This window comes from Festucalex cinctus, chromosome 16 (genome assembly GCF_051991245.1).
Source record: "Festucalex cinctus isolate MCC-2025b chromosome 16, RoL_Fcin_1.0, whole genome shotgun sequence".
NCBI classification, from domain to species: Eukaryota; Metazoa; Chordata; class Actinopteri; order Syngnathiformes; family Syngnathidae; genus Festucalex; species Festucalex cinctus.
The window spans coordinates 14,276,155-14,302,299 of record NC_135426.1 but is presented as its reverse complement, the minus strand read 5'-3'; the positions used below and the strand labels follow the sequence as shown (position 1 = coordinate 14,302,299).

The 26,145-nt window shown below is 40.7% G+C and overlaps 1 protein-coding gene across 2 annotated transcripts; it reads left to right on the top strand.

The window, feature by feature from the left end:
* The first annotated feature begins 1,036 nt into the window (after positions 1-1,036).
* On the top strand, positions 1,037-25,729 carry sema4f (sema domain, immunoglobulin domain (Ig), transmembrane domain (TM) and short cytoplasmic domain, (semaphorin) 4F). 2 transcript variants are annotated; one of them, XM_077500397.1, is made up of 15 exons: positions 1,037-1,713; positions 18,486-18,631; positions 18,713-18,772; positions 19,667-19,768; positions 19,839-19,950; positions 20,044-20,163; positions 20,262-20,416; positions 21,183-21,364; positions 21,507-21,636; positions 22,635-22,845; positions 22,913-23,022; positions 23,115-23,266; positions 23,351-23,406; positions 23,504-23,694; positions 24,628-25,729. In XM_077500397.1, exons 1-15 carry the CDS (start codon positions 1,608-1,610, stop codon positions 25,249-25,251), a joined length of 2,457 nt encoding a protein of 818 aa, XP_077356523.1. In that variant the 5' UTR covers positions 1,037-1,607; the 3' UTR covers positions 25,252-25,729. The 2 variants fall into 2 exon arrangements, with proteins under 2 accessions (XP_077356523.1, XP_077356524.1); XM_077500398.1 differs by lacking the exon at positions 1,037-1,713 and adding an exon at positions 14,752-14,883.
* The last annotated feature ends 416 nt before the right edge of the window (positions 25,730-26,145 follow it).

The window sequence follows — 26,145 nt, the reverse complement described above, 5'->3', positions numbered from 1 at the left end:
TTCTGGCTAATTTGCATGGAATGTGGTCAAAGGCACAATTGAACACAAAAAGTGTATCACTCGTCCCTGCAGGCGGTTGGTATATTCAGCATTTGGATGAGTCTTTTAGGGGTTAGAAAGTTACCTGCTGTAGTGAAAAGCACCATTCCTTTGTGTGAGATTTTTTTTAATCAAGAATATTTGTGATTTTGCGATATCATCAATCTTTGTGAAAGAAGAAATCATGTGTTCAAAGACGATTTTGTTAATCAAATGCTTTAACCTCAGCACTTATCTAATTTTGAGGGGCTATCTGGGTTTAAAGTTACGACCTGCTCTATTCACAACACAAGGGCGCTATTGTTAGAGGATTAGAGCCAGGCAAACTTTTGGGATCCTTGTCCCATTGGCTAAACTGAGGTGCAATTTTGAGGAGTTTTATAAATATAGCAAAGGAGGTGGAAAGTGAGGTCAGGGGACATTTTCAACTAAATTCAATGCTCTATGGCAAAATATATGTAACACACCCTGTCAAAATTCAGACCTTCAAAATAAACCTCTGAGTTGTCGGCCTCTTTATCAACGACAGCAAGAAAGTGCTGGGCACTGAGATGCATTAGAAGATATGTAACGTAAATAAGAGCAGGAAGAAATGGCAATGATCACCTAGTAACCTACAGTTGGTCTAATAGGTCTAATTGGTCTAATTATTTAAAGAGCTGCTCTCAGCCACAGCTCACGGCGCAGTCACTCTGCACGCTGACTGCCCTCCTTCCCTTTCATCTGAAATGTTCTTTATTCTTTTACTTTTTCTATCTTCAAAGATAGAAAAACCCACTTATGCTAACTTAAATAAAGAGCAACTTTTATCTTAATACAACAAACATGCTGGGAAGTACATTGTTTCATTTTCAAAGTGTCTGTGAGTATTGTTATATGCTTTTTTTTAGATGGTGCTAAATGTAAAAAATAAAAATAAAAATAACGTTTTAGAACTATTGTATGCGAAATAAATGTGTGACTCCTACGTCATCGTTTTACCTGTTGCGGGTTGCCTTTTCCGGGGGGCGGAGTCTCCAATACCCTTTTAGGCATTCATTCATGTGCTGAGCAGGAGCACCAGCCCGCGCGCAATCCATTCTGTCAAACACCGTTTCTATAGTCTTCTATTCGATGTTCCCATCTTTGTTAACAAAACGCGCGTATTGATGTGCGTTCTTCGGCCGGTGGGACTGGCGTCGATCCGGGTGGCTATACGCGCGACTCTTCGCTGTCTCGTCCAGGATGTTGACGCATACCGAGATGACGCCACTTTGCATTACTTTTGTTGCAGTTAACTGAGAACGCTCGGCACCTTGTTTTAACGGGGTGACACAAAACGACACTTTTGCAATGAGTGCACCGTGCACTCTTCCTGCTGCTGCTTGTGCGGAGCGCACCGACGCGAGCAATTCGGCAGAAGCTCTGGGCGAAGTGTTCTAACAGGAATTGCGCTCGGCTTTATCATCCTGTGCTGTTCTTAACGTGGTCAAGAGTCAACGCGAGGATGCCCCGCAGCTGAAACAGGCACCACACGTGGAATAAATATCCCAAAGTGATTGGACCTCCATCTGACATTTGGACGGGACATGAGCCGAATTCGGATGACTCCTGCTGGCGTGATGTTCATCCTGCTTCCGGTGAGCTGTCTGCTCACCGGAGCCGCTTGGGCAGCGACTGTGAGCGGACGGCAATGTAAGTAGATGTTTTCTTGGTTGCAAAGCGGTTGTTAATGGACGTGGATCTTTTAATACGAGTCCACTCACTTTAGGTGCACTTGCAACAAACACTCTTTGTAAAGTTTTGACACGGGCACAGCTGAACAATATTTTTTTGTTTTGAAATGTTAACATATTTTCACTTCACTTTCAAAATATTAGAAATTCGGGATGCACGATATCACTTATTTCAGACCGAATATAAGTACTTACATTTGAGTCCTTGCCAATATGAAACAGCAGAATCTTATACAAATGTAAACACAAACATGGCATGGTATAAGTCTCACTCAAAAATACATCATAGCATTTTTTTTAACAATCTTTCCACACATTTCACTTATATGGTATCTCAGGCTCAACATTAGAGGTCAAAATGCACAACGTCACCTCCTGAAAGTTTGGAAAAGTGTTATCGGTAAGTAGAAATTATATGAACATGTAAATAAAATGATCATTTATATGTACAAATAGCAAAGTTGTATTGCATCTGTTTAGATTTGTAGCAGTATATTTGATAATGTCCCTGGCAAGCGTGTAGTTAGAAATCCGGAAAAACAGCAAACAAGCTGAAGTGAATTCAGCATTTCAGTGCTCCTGTTACACGCTTGGGGCACAGCGCCAATATGCTGCCTCCTGCTTTTTATTGTGGCATGATAAATGGTGATGTAGCCGCCCTTTATCACCAACAACCAGTGCACAGACTGGCCAGAAACACCACAAAGGGCAAAGGCTTGGATATAATGTTAAAAAGCAGCAGAGGCTTTTAAAGTGATCCTTACTTGTAATTGTTACCTTTATTGTATAAAGCATCCCAAATCGGCCACTGAGACCAAAACTGCAAGCCTGATCGCAAGACAAGCCTAGTTCTCAAACAAGCTCCCTCTTTGTGTTGTGACCGGCAAGGTCAGAAGCGCACAGTTGCCAGTCTTCCTGTTTTCTGGAAAGTGGAAGGACACTTAGAATGAGAGGAGAACTGCGTGATAAACGCAATTATTCATCACAAGTTATCACGGGTAAAAAGGCCTTGGCCATGTGATGGTATTTACATCCCGAGGCGGTGATGAGGAAAAGTTGTTGCGTCACTGTGTGTGTCCGCTGAGCAGTCTTCAGCGTTGCTTTTGTACTTGTATTATCATGTCACTGTAAACACAGTGAGAAACAATAACAACATGTGATGTCACAGAGTCCAAGTTAGGTAAGAGAGTGGTCAGGTGTTGTGTATTTGTATGTGTGTGTTTTGCCTAGTTTGAGGACAATAGTGATGTTATCTCAATCCATTTTATGGGACTTTAGAGTCTGGGAAGTAGCAGAACATTTACTTTGTGTGCTTTATGCATAATACAAAATATAAATGTGAGGTGCAGCTATTTTTATTTTTATTTTTGTCTACCTGGAGTTGCCATCCTCACGTTGCACACTAGTATCTGTGACTTTGGATGTGTATGGCTTTAAATGGTGGAGTGACAAATAGATCAGCCAATTAGAGTTTAGAGTTGGTTGGCTCTTACCTTGCTCACCCATTAGCAAGTCTGCTTGTTGAGTGCCTCTGGGTGAGCTAGTGCATGAATGGGATTTTTAACAAATGTTTTTTTTTTCCTTTCTATCTTTTTTTTTTCCATTTTTTTTTTCAGTATAGATGCAGTGAGACAGCAAACTATGAACTGCTAACTTATACTGCTAACTTGGCATAGTAAACAGTTGTGCCACAGCATCTAGTAGCTGGTTGCTCCGTTTATGTTAAAGTAGCATTTGTTCACTATTACCAAAAATCCAATGCTAATTCCGTTACCCCTTCTCTGGGATTTTACATTATATGTTAGCATTTAGCTTGCAGAGTTATGTTAGACAAATTTATGACTACAATATTTTGTTGTTTAAATTCGATGATGTTTAATTCTGTTTTGTGTGTCAGTTTTTTCAACTAACTTAAATTGAGAGTTACAAATAATCATCTTGAAGCGAGTATTTTTAACAGTAGGTGTGGGAGAACAGTTTCAGCTGCGGATTTTTGCGGGTGGGTCTGGAATATAAGGCTCGCGTTAAATGGGGTTTTACTGGTTTCTGTTGTTCCAGTGGTTTCCACTACATGAGCCGCCCTTTTTAATGCCCCTCACGTGAAACTCGTTAGGGTTTCAGACCCACAAGGGGGGGTCGGCAAGCTCCCAGCAGGGTGGCAGCCACACGGATCCGTTTACAGTTGAGCTCCAGGCACATACGATTAACGGGCATTATGTTGTTCTTTATGCTATCCGGTGTCCATCTACTGCCACGCAGAATCATTTTTTTCCATGTTTATAGTCAAGCGCAGCCTAGTGAACTTTCTATTGAAACAGGAGCCGCTCTAGTAGCTCCAGAGATGCAACATGTATTGTTTAAGCGTGCTTCTTTGCCAACATTTTCACTTGGCTAGAGGCGAACTATGTGTTTGTGTGGGCGTGGATGGTGATTCCTTATGGAACAAAAAAAGAGGAATTAAGTCCCACTGAAAGAATTGTGCCTTTCAGCTCCATGGTTCGAAATAAAAACAGACACCGAGAGATATTCCAAGCAGCAATAAGGCAGATTTGATGCTGTTGTCCAGTGTTTCGTCCAGTTGTAAATCCTCTTCATGACGTGCTTTGCCTTTGACACACTAAAGACTCAGGCTGAAGGATGCTGGTAGAAAAACACACATGGGCTTACAGTGGATTGTGTGTTGTCACATGAGTGGGAATAAAAAGAAGCTTTATATGTCAAGACAAGAGAAGTGTTTTTCATCCCTGCATCTCATTCTTCTCCTACCCTCCGCCTATTATTTTCCCATCATCGTGATACTGAAAAAGGCCAGTTTAGTTTGAAGGATTTTTATTTAGCGCCTGTTTTAGTTTCTCCTGACATGCTTGACTTCTTTTCCATTTGGCCTTTGAGTGGCCCTCCCTAATCGCAATTCGACCATTGAAAATTCAAAAATAAAAGTACTATTTTCTTACTTTTTTTTTTTTTTTTTTTTAGCGCTGCTAGCAATGCAAAGCTAGCATTAACATTGTAAACAAGCAGTGTTAACTAGCCTCGTTGCTACACTATAGCTTAATTTATTTGTTTAAAAAAAAAAAGTGCAAGTGTCAAGACCAGGTATCGTTCTCTGGGCCAATACTGGCCATGTTTATTAAAAACAATGACAGACAATTTTAAAGAAAGCCCTGTCCATTATCGCACGTCCCTGTGAGTGGATCCACGTGAAGGTCACCTCAAGTCAGATGTGAAAAGGCCGCACGGTCTGCACGATCCCTTCTAGCGATCGGGATTTTTCGTGGCTCGGCGTTCTTTGGTCTTCATCGTTCTTTGTCTTGCCTGATTTTGTGTGCGGTTCAAACACAAGAGCTCAAAAGGTCAAAGGAGTGCTAAGCTGCCATTGCTGCCACGGGATTTTTTTCCCCCATCCTAATCTACATCCTCCCACATCCATCCGTCCGTTTCACTCTGTTCCCACTTACTCATCAAAAATCCAGTAAATCTTGTGTCGCTTGTTGATATTTATCTACTGTCTTGATTTTTTTTCCCAATGAACCACAGCGGGTTTCAGAAGATTGCACCCAAATCATTAATCATCTGCTCATTGAAATTCCTTCCTAGCATCCCCTGGCTCTCTTCGCAGCTCTCTCATCAGATAGAAGTTGAAACCAATTATTATTCATAGAGAGCCATTTTTGGACATTTAGACACAGTCAGGTACACTTAAGCGGTAGAGCGTGGTGGCACGTCTTTTTTTTTTTTTTTTTTTTTAATCTAACTTTGTGAAAGTGCAGCATCTTTTTCAAGCCAATTCGGAGACATTATTGATTTAAGGTGTAGTGTGATGCTTTTGGACTAGAACGGGATGGTTTTCTTGACTACTTAAAAAAAAAAGTGAAAATTTAAGAGGTTTACCCACTTCTCCAGGGATCACAACACTGCTCTCAAGGTGACACAAAGGAGAACAGTGATTGTCCAACATGGTGCAATGACTAAAGCAGAAACATGAAACCTGCCACAAGTGTTCAATATTGCTAAAGATGAATTACACAAGATGTTTCTGCATTCTGAATTTGCCTCATTCTTCTTGACTCTTTGCCTGTGCAAAACAATTCCAGACAAATGACCTCTTCCATCCTCTTTGTATAGCACGCTACGACAAGCGCCACCTTGATACAAGCGCACGCTTTCCCTCTCTGGTCAGGTCGAACCTGTTGGCAGCTGAACCGCGAGCGGCTTTGGCTGAACCGGTTTGGAAAGAAAACAGAGATGCACTTGAACTCATTTGCAGCTCAACGAAGCGCACTATCACACACACCCAAGCGCAGGAGCTCCGCGACGCTGAGTAATGGATCCTCGACAGTAAACTGGCGTTATTGTGCTTTGGCTGGAGGGCTGTTGATAGGTGGTTGGTGGTGGTAAGGAAATTCTTAATGACAGGAAACTGGCAGAAGCTGACACAAAAGAAAAGCCATAAGCATTCCCTGTTACACGCACAGGCTCACATAGAAATTTTCTATTGTGTCTGAGCGCTACTGTAGAGTCAAGTAAAAACACAACAACCCAAAAAAACAACAACGAGTTTTGTCTGTTAATTCCTGGTTGTGCTAGCAGGAGTAGTCTTTATGTGTGTATGTGTGGGCACACCTCTCATTAAAACCCACATTCTGTGCCTCCCCTTCTGAATCCCTCATGCCGCCCACCCCCCCACCCCCCACTATGCTTTCTTTACTGTGGTTGTTTTTAATTGGAGTGTCAGATGGAAATGAAAGGCACCAAGGGAGAAATGGCCTCAAATGCTTTTCTCTGATCAACACCGGTGGTAGGAACACCCCCACTGTTTAGGTGTTACCCCGGGTTTTCACCGGATGCGGTTGCGGTGCGGTTGCGGTGCGGTCCGGCGACTCAAGCAATTATATTCCATTCATTCGAATGGTGCAGTTTACACCGCTTGCGGGTGCGTTGCGTGTCAACTGCGGAAGGCCTGCGGCGTGCCGCAAGCCTTCCGCAAGGATAGACCTATTTTCTATTTTTGCCGGACGCCGCAGCGGTAGGCCTCCGGCATTAGCGTACTCATATCGCTTACATTGCAATGTTAGGCAGGTGTGTGTCCTAAAAACATGTCCCCACTGACGTGTTTCAAAACAAGACGCGCAACTTGCGGGCCAAACATAGTCAAGTGTTTGACTTTGGAGTAATATTCCGCCCGCTGGCACTGTGACGTCAAGGAGCATCTTGAGCAACCTCATCAGTTTAAGTGCTTTTTATGTAACAACCCCTTCCGACCCTTCAACTCTAATTTTCCACGACTCCATTGACCCAAATGGAATCTCATCAGTCCTGATGAGATTAAAATGCTTCTTGTCGTGATGACTCACAACGGATGCAACGCGAGGTTAGGTGGTGTACATTACAAGCATGGATTCATCTTCTTTGATAATGAATGTCTCAGATGTATGAGACGTTTGTGGAGGGCAAAATGTCACGTATGGTGGTTAATTTCATTACCTGAATTCAAATCCATGTAAAGTGAATTTTAGCTATGCCTATCCCCCCGAAAACATCTTCCCTTCGGATAGTCCACAAGCGTAGCCACTTTAGAGTGCCTCATTGTTAGCTGTGAGTGCACGCATGTCAAGTAGAAAAGGTGTGTGTGGGGGCCAGCGTGTGGTTGTGTTGGTGTGTTAACTTTAGAGTGCCTCGTTGTCACATCGTGGAAAAGCCACCAGAGACTCTTAAGTGTATATATTTCCACCGATACCGACTCAAGTACCAATACCACTAGTATTTTTGATACATAACTTTTCTCCCTAAAACAATGATAGATATTTTTAAAGAAAGACTTATACAGTATATCTCAACATAGCATTTTCCCATAACATTGCATGAAACAAATGGCAATTTTTTATTTTAATTTCTAGTTCCTGATCGTAAAACAGCCACAAGAGGGTAGCTGATACTAGTGTCGGCCACTGTCAAGTGAAATATGGCCTGGTGTTGTTCATTTACCGATATCTGGTATCGGTACTTTCGCATCCCAATAAATTTCCCCTAAAAAACAATAACTGTTCATTTTGAGTACTAAGAACCAGTACACTAGTACTTTTGATAAATAACATTTACAAACAAATAAAAAAAAAAAACCACATAATTTTAAAGAGACCTTTTTTTTCCCCAATATGGCATTTAAGATTAAGATTGTGAAATTAATGCCATTTTTTTCTATTCCTCTAATTACTGTTTTCTGATCGTAAAATGGCCTCAAGACTGTCACGAGTACCGATACCTTGAAATAAGGCCAGGTATCGACCCGAGATCGATACCAAGTATCTGTACTCTCTAATATGAGAGATGTTTGAAGAAGTAGCATCCATTTTTCCCGGTTTCAACGTACACAACCACATTGCTTGAACAATTTTCCATCCATCCATCCATCCATCCATCCATCCATCCATCCATCCATCCATCCATCCATCCATCCATCCATCCATCCATCCATCCATCCATCCATTTTTTGAGTAAACTTTACATACACTAAAAAATGAATGCATAACAATCTGCTAATGGATCTGTTTGTGTTATTTTGCAAGCCTGTCTTAAGCGTGAGGGATGTATAGTAGCTAATGCGTTACACTTTGGGGTGATGTGGATTTATCTCCCTAAACATATGGGTTAGCTCATGGCATGCTGTGTGTGCGCGCGCGTGCGTGTGGATTTAAGAGTTAATTTCTGGGCGTGGCGGCCACTAATAGGCTTTTAGTTTGCAACATGATGTCCGTTAAAGTAAGCCTTCTATCCTGATGTGTGTGCTACTTTTGATGATGTCATTGCACACATTTCATGCACACACAATAGGCAGCACTGTTCAATCCTGATCCTGAACTTGTTTGACAAATGATTAACAGCGTTAATGGCTTAGCGACAGGGCAAGCGCGTACCCGGCGCTCCTCTCCGTATAATGAGCAACAGATTTCCTGGTGTGCTGCTTCCCTTTGTTCTGTCACATGCAGCTGTGTGTCAAAAATGTGTTGTCACTAAGCAGTGACACTTGCACTCACAGTGTGTTTGATGTATCAACTCCATGGGCCGACTTTCCCATGAGTCATTTAGTGTGAGCACAATACACGCACGATTGTGACGGCGATGACAACATAAGGTGAAGCGCCCGGGGGCTCGTCGTTCTAGGTCTCGTATTCGTGTATGGGTGTCGGATACGTGCGGTGTATCTTGCGTGAGACGCAGAGACATTGGAGATGGCCTTTTGTGTGTCAACACAGCACGCACTGGCAGGAAGCTTTTGTTAGTTCTCCGCCTTTGTGCTTATGCTCACCTGTGTGTGCCAGCCAGGGTTAGAAAGCAGTTAGTTGTGTTAATCAACCTCAGGTAAACATAACAAAACACACACAAGGTGAGGATCTAACAAGCACAACATGTTCTATCTGAGTATTATTTACTATGCCCCTCCCATCATGTGTGTTCCTGCACCCAAACCACATTACCACGTGTGTGTGTGCGCACACTGTGTTGTGACACTTTGCCCACAATGCTGTGACACTGGAATTCCACATTGTGCAAGGATGGCCTCAGCTGCACTTGTTTTTGTGGTGAACAAGTGTGTACTACACACGCGCACACACTCACACGCTTGTTTGGGTGGAGGAGCAAGTTTTTATTATTATTTTTTTTTAAGTTTAGATCTGATGCCTTTTAGCGCTGTTGACAGCAGGGGGTAGAGCAGATTAAATGCGGCTTCTCCTTGTTCAAACAGCGGAAGAAATGCTTGTTATTCAATTAAGAACCAATGGGTTGCTGTGTAATGCGCTTTATCACACCTTAATTACACCATTTTACACCAAGTTCTTCTCGACTCATCAGTACGGCACTAATATTAGTCATTCTACGTAGAAGATAAAGAATATATCACTTTGAATGTGTATATTTGTCATGAGCTGGAGGTTGGATCCCAAAGCGCAGACACAAATAATATTTTAACTATTTATTTACATTGAGAGGCGTGGAACAAACTTGACTAGACGAGAAACAAAGAGAGTTGCACAGAGGACAGTGGTAACAGAAGTAATAATCCGACAAAGACACACGCTTCTCAGGAGGCTTATAGAGACAAGGAATCGATCTGATTGGTTGTGGCTAGATATGTGTGTAACAGGACTGACATGGAATTATCTGATTGGCTGTTGACCAGCTAAAGGGATTAAAGATTCCTGACATCACATAACATCAGATCAGCCTAAAACCAGTTGAAACTAGATGCTAGTTACATCAGTTCAAAACAGACACTTGTTACATCAGTCCATAACAGACACTTGACCTCTTGATCATGAACCCAATTTAACAGATCAAGAACTCAAACATAACCCTTGCGTGACCCTAGACATGACAGTAACACCCCCCCCCCCCCCCCATTACTCATGTTAAATCCTTCTATAAGGAAGGATTAAATGTGAATTAGCACTAATATGTTGTTCTACGCAGAGGATAAAGAATATATGAGTAATTTTCATAATGCAAAAGCACAGTTTGTGTTCAGTCTTGTTGCTTAAAGGGTTAATAAACCACAACTTAGATGCTAATGAGTGTTAGCATTAAGTTAGTGGACTTGTCTTTAAACTGGAAACTGGCTGGGCAAAGCAGGCTTTAGTGTTCCTCAGGTTGATGTAAAATGATGTCAGCTGAAGTGGAGATGAGATGTCGCGTCGGCCCGAGAGGAGATGAAAAGGGAGGTGCATCTCTCCCGCTTTAGGTTTAATCAAGCAGACAGTTGGTCTCAGCGGTTCGTGGGGGCGAGATTTATCATGGGTGGTGGTTAATCTCGGCGATGGGGGCTTATTAGACGAGAGTGACCACCCCCGCCAACCCACGGGGCGCTTGGCGCTGAGGAACACGGAGAGAAGTGGCCGAGGAGGAAGTCACAACACTGCGAGGTGGCGCAAAGAAACGGCCGCAATATGTGGCGGTCAACATCTTGTTTGCGAGGAAGGAAATAAACAGTGCGTGTGTGCGTGCAGATTATTTTGAGTTCCTGCTCTCCAGCTTTCACACATGAATGACAGATCTGATTACGTAATGGAACAGACGCTCTCGGGAGGGCGTGTCTCCGCGGGCAAAGAGATGGCAAAATAGGACTCATCCTTTCAATACTTTCTGAAGGCCCTGTTTTTTTATTTTTTTATTTTTTTTTATTTTTTTATTTTTTTTTATTTTTTTATTTTTTTTTATTTTTTTATTTTTTTTTTTTTTTTATTTTTATTTTTTTTTTTATTTTTTTATTTTTTTTTATTTTTTTATTTTTTATTATTTTTTTATTTTTTTATTTTTTTTTATTTTTTTTTATTATTTTTTTTATTTTTTTATTTTTTTTTATTTTTTCATTTTTTTGCTCTCTGGTCTAGCGTATGTGGAGGGACTTAATGCACACGTGTTGGTTACTCAGCATCCTGTGAGAGTGAGGGCCCATGCTGACGCTGCTAAAAATATGCAGGACTACAGTACTTACATGTTGTACCTTAAGTTTAATTCATTCAGTAATAATATATTTTAACAAAATCACGCTGCATTGACATAATTAAATAGAATTTAAAGAAGTTAAACATGCCGTGGCCACCTGGGGACAGTATTCAGTCATAGTGTACGTGTCCATGGAGATGGTCTCAGCTCCTCAATAAGCCGCAATAATATTATTTAACGTGGTGTTGCTCCATGCATTTCATTCAAATATACATTGACACAAATGTTATTTGTGAGCGTGTCAATTGAGTTTTGCATTGTTTGTTGTTAGCATTAAGCTAAAATGACTTTTCTAAAAACTCCAAGGTGATGATTCTTACTTCAACTGCATTTTAACTTTGTAACTAATTTAACATTGTAACTAATCGATTATGAAATTAATAATTATGTTTTGATAAATGAATAATTGTTTTTATATCTTTTTTTTTTTTTTTTTTTTTTTTTTTTAAATGGTCCAAATCTCCGAAAATTTCTGTCATCCTTCATTTCATTTTCATTTCATTTTATTTTATTTGAAAGGGACAATGCACATTAATGAACAACAAAATTTGTAAATATGCCAGATTCTAGCAGCGGTTGCTAATTTGCATCTGTAGTCCCCTATAAATACATTAAAATACACATCACATAGCAATACAAAATCAAGATAAAACAAATAAGAGCATTGCAATAAAACAATAGAATACCATAATAAGACTGGAATGAATGCAGACTGGTTGTTTTTTAGTAAAATAAAAATAAAAAAAAAATAAAAGCTTTTACTTCCTGTTTTCCTCACATTACAGACCAAACCCGCAACTGAATCATAATTAGTCTTTGTGCACTGTAAATTTCAAATAATGTCTTGTTTTTGAAAAACAGGGATGGAAATTTATATCGATTACTAAAATAATCGTTAGTTGTAGCCCTAGATACTTTGTTTTAGGTTCATAGTTTGTGGCATATTTATTTACGGCTTGAATATAGGCAATTATAAACATTTATTTAGTCACGTTGTATCTCCAACCGGCTCTGTTAATTTCCACCTCCTAATCAAGTCTCGCTGCACTGCCACATGCTTGTGAATGATGTTCGGCCCCACTTGGCGACCCACTTTTAGTTGCGTAGGCCGACTCCTCATAGTGTCATGCGCTCGCCTACACACACTTGCGAGACAGGTCGTGCAGTTTTATGTCACTGATGGGAAAGTGAGAGTGGGCAGATTGCACTTGGGGGGTTGGCAAGTGTTCTCATAAACGATGACTTGATGACGAAGACAGCAGAGTGGAGTTCATAAAAGACGGCAGACGTGCATATGTTTACAAAAGAAGGCCATCAAGGAGCTTTGTCCTGTTCGAGGCCTCCAGGCCAGGAAGGCAAAGCCACGCCTTCTTTTACCTCCCCTCGTAGTGCAGGGTGTCGATGACATCACAGAAAAACGTAGATGGGGCATCGTGGGAAATGCCCTTTTGACCTCCCTCCAAATGAAGTCACAAGTATCTGTACTCGACTACAGAATGTGAGTACTTTTACCACCCTCACGCAGGACTGTGCGCCATGCAGCCGATGAATAAATAAAAGCACGCAATCGTATTTGAGGGCCCTCACGTCTGCGCTGATCTATTGTGTGTGACAGATGATCACGCATGCAGACGCAAACCCTGATCTCCAGGCACATGTTTTATTCATGCGCGAACGCATGTCTGTGTGTGCGCAAGTGTAAAAGAGGTGTGGCTCTCGGGGTGTTTCAAGTAGACGCAGAGGGAGACGATGATTCCGGGCCAGGGAGTCATGACATAACACGTGCAGGAACATACTCTCATGCAATATGTGTTTATCTCTGACGTGACTGTGTTTGTGTCACACTCTCTCCAGGGATTCTTCAAGTTCACACAGTGCATCGGCATCTTTCTAATGCAATTTGATTGGTAGTATTTTTTTTTTGTAATAAAACATACACATACGTTATAAAGCTATAAATACACACACATACTTATATATATATATATATATATATATGTACAGTATATTTATAGAAAATGTTAGGGATGTGTGAGTACCTGTACTAGGTATCGTTATCGGGCCAAAACTGGCCTTATTTTAAGATATCGGGTACTTCTTCATACTGCCGATACTAGCCACCGATACCTATATGGAGAGAGATTTATCTCAAAATTATTCACAGAAATATATTCATGATTTTCATGTTTTTAAGATCCTCGTATAGTCACGTGTCTAAAGGCTCATTCCTCCTCCTTCCACTAGGAGGCAGTGTTGCTGTCTCCATTGAACAGGAAGGCGCTGTCTCCCGTTTCTCGTTTAAAATCGGGAATTGAAAAACGGAAAAGGAGCCTTTATTTGATCTTCTATTATGTGTTTATTTAACACAAGTCGGGAAACAAAATAGCGCCCTAATTTTTTCTATATTTATATGAAAGTTATGGATATATTTGTGGAGCACAAAAACACGGGGAAATCATATATATCTATTTGTGTGAATAATTTTGAGACAAATCTCTCCCCATACACCTAAAATCTGACATTAAGTCCTCCTCGCCAGTAGTTGGCGCTATGCTGTCGCAATTTGACACATTGGCGACTCATCGGCAACGGAAAGAAAGATTGTGTGTCACAGTTTCTAGCATGATCATGACCCCAAGCAAACTTCCAAGCCTTGTTAAAAAAAAAAAAAAGCTTAAAAAAAAGTGAATACAACAATGCTTGTTCTAAACTGCTTTATAAATAATGTTCAGTTGAGTTGAGAAATGTGAGGGGTGTTATTACTTTTATGAGATACTCTATGTATATATATGTATGTGTGTAATATATGTCCCCCTCCTATTGCCTCTGACTCAGAGACATTAAACTTGTGCATCTTTCCAGGCCCTCGTTGCTCTCTGCCTTTTCAGTGATGTTTTTTTTTTTCCTTTTTGTTGTTTTAGCAGGACCTTCAAGTATTTATAATGCTGAGTTATTAGTTTGCACTGTAACTTTTTGTTGTTGTTGTTTTTTCCCTGGCATCTGTTGAAGTACAGCACCTATTTTGAATTTTTTTCATCGCCTCATCTATCACCCAAAGCTCGACACTGGAAATAATACGGCCGTTAATCCCCCTTGACTTCATTCGGTCAAGACTGATGAAGTCCTTCTGGCATCTCTCGTGTAAACTGCGTGACATTTAATTAAAACATAGCGGTAATGTTGAGGTGAAAGGTCGACACTGTAAATATTCTTTAAGCTACACATTTATCTCAGCAGATGTCTTTATTTCACAACAGGGGGCGGTCGTACTATAAAGACACAAGTAGCAGGATTGTCATTCACTGAGAAACTTGGTCACGCACGAGTACACGTTATATACACGTACCTCCCTCGCGAGGGCCGCTGCAGGCTCCCACACGCGCGCGCGCACACAATTCTGGCGGGCATGGGTGAATTTAGGGCAAGCCTGATTAGTAGCGCTACTGCTTATCAGCGCGAGCCAGTCGCCCGCTGGCCTGGAGAGAGTAGAGAGTCGGGGGAGGAGGAGGAATTGGGAAGCGGAAAATGACAGGCGAGGTTGGAAGCTGGGATTTGCTAGGTGAAAATGAAAATACAGTACAGGGAAGAGCACTCTCATTCTTGACCTTGTCATCCGCTTACTGCTAACGTAAGGACTCAAGAGTTGTAGTGATCATTTGAAAATGTGATATTGATAAAAATTTAATTGTTAAGTGTTTAGCAGTTTCCCAATTGTAAATAATCACAATCATATTTTACACAGGAGTAATGCCTGTATTTTATTTTTGAAATTTGGATTGTAAATTGTGACTTCCTGTTTTGGGCGCGTTTGTTTTAAGTGCACACTTTAATACAGTTTGCACTTTTTAAGTTTTGAAATGTTTCCGCTCTTGCGGTTATATGTTAAAAGAAAAAAAAAAAAGAAAGAAAAAAAAAAGTATTATGAGAAATAATTATGGTCACTGAATATCATTAATTTCTAATGATATATAATTATAACTAGGGCCCAACCAATATGGATTTTATTTTAGTTTTTAGCCCATGGAGATTCCAATATTAAGTAAAATTCTGATAACTTGATTATATATATATATATATATATTATATAATGAATAAAATCAATTATTTATTGCTCCCTTAAGACTTACAACAATAAAAAAAATATTCAGAATATTTGACTGTTACAGTACTTCATCCTTCAGTATTTATTCATGCGCATTATGTTTGTCCACAATTAATTTCTTTACTTTCCCCATGTCATGTTTGGGCCGACTTGTGTCATTAATCTGGGTCGTAATTAGTGTTGTTCCGATACCAGTATCGTGAGAGGCCCCGATACTGCATTAAAACAGTGGTATCGGCAAGAAATATTTCTGACACTAATAGTGTCTTTGGATGCAGCATCTTTTGTCTTGCTTGTGCACGACATTCAATGATGTGGGACGTGTTCACTGCATATCCTATTGGCCCCTAAATTCCCTGAACCAATGGCAGGGCAGCTTTTTCATGTTTAAAAACAAAAAAACAAACCAACTAGGTATCGGTATCGGGGGTCAAAAAATGGTATCAGGACAACACTAGTCGTAATGTGTGCTGAGGTATTATAAAGTACTGTATATTCTATTGAGTTCTGCTACAGGGGAAGCAGCATATACGTGTCGGGTCTCACAGCTGTGTCCTGTCTCACCTCAGGGTTCGTGCGTGTGTTTCTAGTGCATGTGTGAGCGACTCTAACTCTCCTGTCTCCAACCCGTCACTCTTGATTGACGCGTGAAGCAGGCAGGCTGTATAATGATCACTTCCTGCTTGGTCCAGGCCTGTGATGCCCTGCAGACAGAACCACACTCTGCATGGGTTGATTATCTCAAATTGTAAGCTTCAATTGAAATGAATGAAAATGCCAGTAATCCATTGCAGCGTCGCCAAAAATAGTTGTAATGTGTTTTTAATTTGGAAAAAATGCCACTCTCAAGGCACAACTGTACACACGAGTGTCGACTTCCTGCTTGCCCGAGTCATGTTTAATGTATGATGAATGAATGATTCATGCCAGGGAAGCGAATGTTTATATTTTAAGACTACTGATTCATTTATTCATTCAGCAGTCACTTCTTCAAAGTAAGGGGTGTGATTTTTGAAGATGACCCAGCTAGTCCTCCCTTATTTATACCTTATATTGCTGCATATTGTTGCTTTAACTCTCATATTGTCAAAAGCGAAGCTTTTAGTTAAAGGGCAGACGGTGTCGCCTGAGGAGTGTGGTCGAGGGGGAAGTTTCGCAGTTTGAGGACCGGCTCCAAAAGACATTCCGGAAGACCTTGCCTTAGGCTTCTGTCACCAGCACTCATGTCACCTCTGTGCATTATTGCGAGTGCATGGAGTGGTTGAGGAAAGACAAATCGTGCTTATTCAATGGTCCTTTTGTATTTTCTTCGTTGCCGATTCCCTCGCAGCTCAATATATGCAATATTGCTGCCTGACAATGTGCGCATGTGAGTGTGTGCGTGTGTGTCTGGTTGCGATCCGTCCGAGCGCTGGTGGCTTTTAGGAGAACAGATGGCTCCTTGGTGAATGAGAAATGACATTCTTGCCAAATGGGAACAGACACACACTGACTCGGTGGTGGTGGATTGTGTCTGTCAGGACAGAGGGGCAGTGGAAAGGCATGTCATTGTCATTGAATTGTAGATTTTTATAATTTGCCAGCAAATAGCTTTATTCTGATCCTGTTGTTCTCTGAATTCACGACTTAAAATAAAAAAGGACTGTGGTTCATCATCGTATCAAAATATTTTTCAAAGGTCTTAGAACATACGAACATACTCACAAATATGTTCGAACGTACTCGCAAATATGTTCGAACATACACAATATATCGAAAAAATATCGATATCGCGATATTGGACCTTGCAATATGCATATCGCAAAGGCATGCAATAAGTTTTATATGGAATTTTATGCTTTTTATATGAATTTGACCAGTCATATGCTAACTAAAATGTGCATCGCCATTCAATAGTTGAAAATTATCAAGACATAATTACAATTAATTAACTAAGATTACATCAAGGTTGCTTATTTTGCCACATGAAAAATGTTTTTCTTTCATTAGGTAATAAAAATGTAATTTCTTTCGGTACATGTTAAATATCGCAATAGTATCGATATCGCTATGTTCAGCAAGTATATCGCAGATCGCATGTTTTTCCAATATCGTGCAGCCCTATCGAACATACTCGCAAATACGTTCGAACATACTTGCAATTACGTTTAAACTTACTCGCAAATATGTTCGAACATACTCGCAAATACGTTCGAACATACTCGCAAATATGTTCGAACATACTCGCAAATATGTGCGAACATGCTCGCAAATATGTTTGAACTTACTCGCAAATATGTTCGAAAATACTCGCAAATACGTTCGAACATACTCGCAAATATGTTCGAACATACTCGCAAATATGTGCGAACATATTCGCAAATATGTTCGAACATGCTCGCAAATATTTTTTAACTTACTCGCAAATCTGTTCGAACATACTCGCAAATACGTTCGAACATACTCGCAAATATGTTCGAACATACTCGCAAATGTGTTCGAACATGCTCGCAAATATGTTTGAACTTACTCGCAAATATGTTCGCACATACTAGCAAATACGTTCGAACATACTCGCAAATATGTTCGAACATTGTCGCAAATCGAACATACTCGCAAATACGTTTGAACATACTTGCAAATATGTTCGAAGACAGTCGCAAATATGTTCAAACGTACTTGTAGGCTACATGCTACAAAGTCAGTATACCATCCCATAATGCCACGGGGTATTATTTGCGGATACGTGAGTGAAAACAAAACCATATTTTCTAGGCATTTGGAAAATTAAGTAGACAAAACATGAACATGGCGAACCTAAATCATGCATGGCAGACATAATAAATCGTAAAAGTTACGAATGACCACCGTTTTTTTTTTTTGTGGGAAGGTATGCTAACTTTGTAGCATTTAGCCTACAAGTACGTATGAACATATTTGTGAGTATGTTTAAACGTATTTGCGAGTATGTTCAAACATATTTGCGACTATGTTCGAACATACTCGCGAATATGTTCGAACATACTCGCCAGCCAAAAATGTTTACTCCACACTGGCAGCTCTACGCTTCCGTAAATTTGTGAAAAATGTGAAATTGACCATATTTGGACATATAAGGTTACAATTTTTTTTTTTTTTTTTACCCACAGATACTGTTTTGGGTCAGCAGGAGTTTGGGTCTGTGTCCAACTTCAGCACATTCCTGATGGATCCCACGTCAGGTGTTCTCTTCCTGGGCGCCAGGGATACCATCGTGGCAGTGGACACCAACAAGATGAATGATCCACCTCGCATGGTGGTTAAAACAATTACTAATTCGTAGAGTGATGGAAGTGATGTAAAAAGGATTCCAATTTGATGGTTTTCCCCGTTTTAGGTGATTTGGGACGTGCCGCAGGAGAACAGAAATACTTGTATGACGAAAGGAAAGACAGAGGTGAGAGACCCTTGATGTTTTGTGTGCGTGATATTCAAAAGACAGACGGGAAGTGACACGGAGGAGGTTTGAGACAAATGAGGAACTTCTGAGTCATTCTCCATCTCACCACAACTTACATTTCTGCTGTCTTAGAGATTTGTGTATTTCACAAATTCTTATTTCCTACGAAATGGCGGATTTGTGGTTTTTGCTTCATTTTGTGTACATTTTACAGAATGTATTACAGCATTTTAACTTCAAATCTTGGTGAAATTAACAAAGATATGTGCAAATTAACTCATTCCACAGTTATCGAATAGTCAGTTTACATTCCTTATGTTGACACTTGACAGTGTTACTAAGTTTCTTAATTTTCTATTTCAGCTTTTTTTTTCCAGCCCCAATATCTTTAAAGAGAACGTCAACCACATTTCTTGACAATAATATGTTCTATGTGACCTCACTAGTCTAAACATACATTCTGATTAATATTACATTTGTGGAATATGAGTTATGCAGCAAAATCTAGCTATTTTCATCCATCTCAGGGGGCGGCCATTTTGCCACTTGCTGTCGACTGAAGATGACATCACAGTTGCTCAGGGCTCAGGCAACGACCAATCACATCTCACTTGTCTCCTGAAGCTGAGCTGTGATTGGTTGTTAGCTGAGACATCAGCAACTTTGATGTCATTTTCACTCGACAGCAAGTGACAAAATGGCTGCCTTCTAAGTTCTGAGAGTGATTTTAAAAAACACAAAATTTGGATCCTTTACAATCAAGTCCTAAAATCTCAAGTTCACCCAATAATTTATTGAGCTGAACCTGTATGTTTGAAACGAAACAAAATGACAACCACTGTGAGCCAGTCATATCTGCACTTACTGATGGTTGTTTGTCTCTCTCTGCAGGGTGAGTGCCGGAACTACATCCTGCTTTTGGAGTTTCACCCTAACGGACGACACATCTACGTGTGTGGCACGTACGCCTTCGACCCAAAGTGTGCCTTCCTGGTGAGTGTGTTTTTGTCAATATTTGTGTTTTTCGGTCATTTGATTAAACCTGTCGATGGCACCCTTGTAGGAGATAGCCTCCTTCACCTTGAAGAGGGATGCCAATGGGCAGGTGACCACGGAGATAGGGAGGAAGAAGGTCCCCTTTGACCCCAGGAAGCCATTCACAGCTGTTATGACAGGTGAGTTGCGAGTCGTGATGTCTTTTTTTTTTTTGTTCTTTCTTTCTTTTTGGTGGCAAAACCGCTTTCTTTACCCTACTGTCATGTGTTAAGGTGACATCCTGTATGCCGCCACTTCCATCAACTTCCGCGGGACGGAGTTTGACATCACCCGGGCAACGGGGCCGGAGCAGAAGCAGGTCCGAAGTGAGCAGAAAGTGCACTGGCTTGATGGTGAGTGAGGCCTTTGTGCAATTAGATGAGCCTACGCAGAGAGCTTAGCTGATGCAAGGTACGTTTTTATTTTGTTTTTGTTTTTTTTTGCCATGCAGAGCCCGACTTTGTGAGCTCAGCTGTCGTGGAGCTGTCGGCTGACAGCAACGTGACGGGAGAGGATGACAGGATTTACTTCTTTTTCAATGAGGCAGCTATGGAGTACAACTTCTATTCCAAAGTTCGAGTGCCCAGAGTGGCACGAGTGTGCAAGGTGAGGATCCAACTTGGGTTTTATCGATTCTTGGTGTGAATGAATTCCTGGCACTTGGCTTGTGAGCGCTTACTTTACTCTATGTACTTGATATACCATATAGCCTTTTAGTTCGCTAGCTTAATACTAATTAGCATCTATGTTGTGGACAGTAGGGTTATAATAGTTAAGGATTTTTCATTATAGTTAGTTTTTATTTCATGTTTCCGTTTTTTTTTTTTTTTTTTTAATTCTGTTTATTATAAATAATTTTTAGCGTGCCTTTGTTAGTTTTTATTTGTTTTTACTTTTTCAAAAATGTTTTGTTTTAGTATTAGTTTTAGTTTGGTATATTTTTTGAGTGACGAAAACAAAGAACAGTTTCACTGTCATAGTTTTAGTTTTATAAATCTAAGATAACGTTTGAGTTAATTTTCATTTTTTAGAAAACATTCTCATTTTTATTTTTATTTCATTGTGTATTTATTCAATTTTTTTATTTTTTTATTTTTTTATTAGTTCTTGTTACCTATAATAACATTGGTAGACACATAATACAACAGTATATTCTCATTTATATATTCTTGATCCTCTGTGTAGATCAACAAATATTAGTGCTGCATAGGTGGGCTGAGAGAGGAGTTGATGCGTCTCACACCGTTAATTTCGAATTCCACTTGAGTTCTCAGCAGGACATGCAGTATGAATATTTATACTGCCCCCAGCTGGCCAAAGTGAGCACACCATAAGAAGCAGCATTCAATTGTTACATTTTGCTTGCTTTCAGTCTGACGTGGGAGGTCTCAGGACCCTGCAACAGCATTGGACCACCTTTCTCAAGGCGGCACTGGTGTGTGAGGACAAACTCCAACATCAGCGTTTCGACGTTTTGGTGGACGTTTTCACATTGCGACATTCACCCCAAGAAGCCCTCAGCACACACTTCTATGGACTTTTCACCACACAGTGGTAAGCTGAACGGGGGTGCCCCCACCCTTTTAAAGGGGCAGAGTTGGTCAATGTTATTTATATGCTTCTTGGACGGGCTGTGACTGTGAAGACAAAGTCCTCGTATTTGGCTAATAACAACGATTCTGATTTTGTGCTCTAGGGATCCCGAGCAGTCAGCGGTGTGTGTTTTCAGTGTGTCAGACATCATCAGTGCAATGAACGGCCCCTTCAAGAAGCGCAATGACAAAGTCGATACGCCCACACCGGTGGGCTCGCCGAGGCCTGGCCAGGTACTGACCTAGCCACATAATGTAATCCAGCTGTTATTATTTTTAGGGGTGTCTACAATTAGTGTGTTAATTTTAAGTTCCTTGTAAGACATCCAGTGTAAGACATCTGGTAATGATGATAAGTTGTATGTATGGAAGTGGGCGTGGAAAGTGTACTTACAAAAAGTTCAATGTCTGTCCCATTGAAAATGAATGGGGAAAAGTTTATATTAAATGTTAAATTGTGCAAATACTGTAAGTAATGTGGAATCAGACGATATGTACCCCGGGAGGCGTGAATTTTTGAAGCTAGTTGAAATTTAAACAATGTAAATTGGAAGTATTATGTGGGAGTTACGCGGCAAAAAAGTGTGGAGAATAAAAATTACAATAACATATGTGGGAATGCTTTAGCATTGCCACAATAATAATGCATATATTTGTGGAAACTGGGGTCAAGTTGTATTTTATCATTTTAAAACTGTACAGAATTTTACAAGTTACTTCCTGTTAAAGATTATATATCTCATAACGTGAAAAGAAAAATGCACTGAGTGGTCACCAAGGTCTTACATATGCAATTATACCATCTAGTGGCAGAAAAATGACCAACACAAATCATTATTACTCGTTTTTTACAGTACAGTACATCTTTTTAATTTTAACTCAATTTTATGATTTTTTTAAATGAAATTACTGTATCAATGACTAACAGATGCAGCCGTATTTCTATTAAACATTCCACCCCACACTTTTATGTTGGGTATGCAAACCTAGAACCAAGTATTTTATTGTCCATTTAGAATAGATATAAAATTTGCAATTAATCACGAGTTACCTATTGAAGTCATGTGATTAAGTATGATTTAAAAAATAAATCACCTGACACCCATAATCAAACAAACCACCATGCAATATCACTAATGGATGGCTGGATGGATATTGGCCAATTCTTGTCATCACATGACACTCACTTGAAATGTCTCATGGTCTTTTCTTACCTCCCCCAACATTTAAAGTGTCTGAATAATGCGCTGAAGTCAGAGGGCTTCGACTCCTCCCTGAAAATGCCTGACAACCTGTTGGCGTACGTGAGGAATCACCCCCTCATGCAGCAGAGTGTCGACGCAGCGCCCCTACTGGTCAGAAGAGTCGCGTACACCAAGCTGGCCGTCACGCTGATAGGCCGCAGAGAGGGCCAAGGAGAAGCAATGCTGCACCTTGGGACAGGTAAAAGCTCTCAATATTTCAGAAAAATAGAAATGTAGAGATGAGTTCATGCTTGTTGCCTCACCAGACTATGGAGAGCTCCATCAGATGGCGGTAATAGGCGAGAATGCCACTTTACTCCGCGAGATTCCTTTATTTGAGCCGACAGAACCGGTCAACAATATTTTGCTGCACCAAGTAAGCGGCGTGCGTGTATCTTCACCAGCACGCACACTGCATGTAATGCGCTAATCAACTGGCTGGTTTCCTGCCGTTTCCTGTTTTGTCAGGGTTGGGTGGTGGTGGGCAGCCCGCTGTCTCTAGCTCGCATCCAGTCTGAAGAATGCACGCTCTATTTGAGCTGTAAATTGTGCGGCCAGTTCCGAGAACTGGGCTGCGAGTGGGATGGCAGCAAGGAACGCTGCGTTCGATCCACAGTGGCGTAAGTATGGCCAGTCACTATCGAGATCCTGCCTCACTAATATGTCAGGCTAATGATATGTATGTGTGTCATATGTGGGTTCAGGCCTGGCAGTGGGGACATAATAGAAGAAGCATTAAGGAAATGTGACACCCAGGAAGGTATATTTGTCACAAACTGTTTAAAAACCAAAAATCATTCCCATTTTATTTAAAGCTCGAGTGCTTATTTCCTTTCCATACAATTCTCTGGCCCCAGAGCGCTGTTCTCCGCCCATCAAGGAGCTGCACGTGTCCCTGGGTCTGCGTCTCCTGTTGCCATGTGCTCAGCTGTCTCCCAGGCCCTGTAGCTGGGAGCACCCCCACAACAGTCTCACCAAGCTGCGCCACCCGGACCTGGAGGTGACCGTCACCAGAGACGGATTGGGAAGTTACATCTGCACATGCCAGGTACCATGATAGAAAATGTAAACACAATCATTGATACTAGGGGTGCGAGTAAAGTTTTTAAATCGTAATTAACTGCAGTTAACTTACGATTAATCTAAAATTTTAAATCTGTTCTAAATGTACAATAAAGTATTTTTTTTTCTAAAATTTCATACTCTTGTTTACATAAAGTTAAAAAAAAAAGCTAAACTAATAGAAATATGGCTGCATCTTTTAGTCATTGATGCAGTAAATTCATAATTCATAAAATTGAGTTGAAATTAAAAAGATGTGCTGTACTGTAAAAAAACAACTGTGATATCGATTTGTGCTGAGGTAATTTTATTGCCACTAGATGGCATAATTGCATTTGTAAGACATTGGTGACAGCTCATTGGATTTTTCTTCATATTAAGAGCTACCTAATCTTTAACATGAAGCAACTTGTAAAATTCTGCACATTTTTAAAATTATAAAATACAACTTGACCCCAGTCTCCAAACATATATGCATTATTATTTAATTTATTACTACTAAATTATGACGTGGACATGTCTTCTGCGTTGAGAGTGGAATTCCCCCAGTACAGGAGTTCCAAATAAGTCGCGTTCATTAATTAACCCCTTAAAATTCAGATGGTCTCTGGCGGGCAAACATTCTTAAAAAAAAAAATTATAAACTATGCCGATACTCTAAATGGTTCAGGAACAGCTTCAATCTTAATTTGAATGCAACTTTTTTTAAAGCATTTTCGGCAAAATTGCTCGTATGATAAGGGGTTAATTGTGCATTAAAAAAATGACAGTAGTAGTGTAAAAGGAACTTTAAATTAACTCAAAATTAATGCACTAATTCTGACACCCTAATAGATAGATTCATATTACACACAAAAGATACATACAGAGATGCTACGAATCCTCCAGTCAATCACAAAAGTCTCTCTTCCCTAAACAGGAAGGCCAAATCCATGACCCCACTCCTTGCCGTCGAGCGGCCTATCACCTGACCCTCGAGGGCCCCAGCACTGCGGGATCCGTGGCGGGATGCACCCGTCACGTGGTTGCCTTCTATGTCCTCTTTTTCTTTGCGGGGTTGCTTTTCGGGGTGATGCTCTTCCACTTTGCCAAACGTCGGAATGCCGGCGGTCTGCGGGAAGGGGTGGGGCGGAACTTGCTGGGCTCCTCCTCCGACGCCCCGCAACCAGGGTTGTGTTTGACGGAGAAATGCAACGGGATCGCGGCCACGGCCGCCGATACCAGCCAAGTCCGGAAGCAGGGAAACGGCAGTCGCCACGGCAACAGTGTGAGGGCCACAACAGCCGGCGGCAAAGCCAGAAACGGAGGCGGGAACACTACTTCGTATGCTAACTACAACATTTTATCTGTAGACGTTCTGGACGGAGGGACTGCCAGAAGGGAGGGGGGAGGTTCCGAGGGCGGGGAGAAGGAGTCACTTGAGGGGGCTGAAATGGATGAGGGCCTGGGTGAAGGGATGACGGGACTAGAGGAAGAATTTGCCAACTTCCCCATGTTTAAATCACCAGCACCCCTTGCTCCATGTGAAGAAAGCTCCATTTGAGACACATATTTTGCATCTGGAACTATAATAGCCTACAAACTTGTCACTGCCTTTGGATGGTGTCATGAAGAGATGCCACACAGATTGAAAAAACTCTATACAATATGTAATGTTACTTGGAGCGGACTGTGCAATCGGAGTGTGACTGAAGGACTCAAAGACATACAAAAGCCATACTGCCCTTCCTCCATCCTGCTTTCATTTTTTTCTCCAAAGAGTAACGCACTGCAAAACACAACTTCTCTCAATCTGAGACCCTCACAGATCCCGAAAGGCACCCAAGGACTGCCGAGCCATAAAGTGACCAGTTCGATATTCGCTTTCCAGGACCAAAAAGGTCTCGTGATTTCGATGGTGGGTTCCCGGTCGGGTTTGCACCGGTGACCAAGACGCAAGGAGTAACTTTGTTCTCTTTATGTGGAATTCTAATGTATTGTTTTGTCTTGTTTTTGTAATAAATCATATTTGGAAACCCAAAGACACCGCTTGTCACTATACGTAACAGTATAGATACTAGATAGATAACAAAGATACATTTGTTTTAGTAAATAAATGAAATTATTCTACACCTTTATTTTCTCACTTTTTTTATGTGCTTCCACTTCCACATTTATAGACTGATTCTCCCCCAAAAATTCTACTATTACTTCTCTCATATCAAAAGTACAGTTTTTCCATAATTCCGCAATTTTCACCTAAAAAATAAAAAATAAAATCCCCATTCATTCCCAGTGATTCATGTAACAGATTTACGTCAGACCTGCTTGAAGTTCAAAATGTTGAGCTCATTTAGTTCACTGTGGGAATGATTTTCAACAACTAAATGTCCACATTTTTGCATTTTTTTAATTCAATATCACTTCAAAATAAATTTTTAATATAATTTTTGCACAT

Coding starts and splice junctions, on each gene's coding strand:
- sema4f (XM_077500397.1), top strand. CDS start 1,608: ATGAGCCGAATTCGGATGACTCCTGCTGGCGTGATGTTCATCCTGCTT. Junction 1,714..18,485: donor GACTGTGAGCGGACGGCAAT/GTAAGTAGATGT, acceptor TTTTACCCACAG/ATACTGTTTTGGGTCAGCAG. Junction 21,637..22,634: donor GCTCGCCGAGGCCTGGCCAG/GTACTGACCTAG, acceptor CAACATTTAAAG/TGTCTGAATAATGCGCTGAA.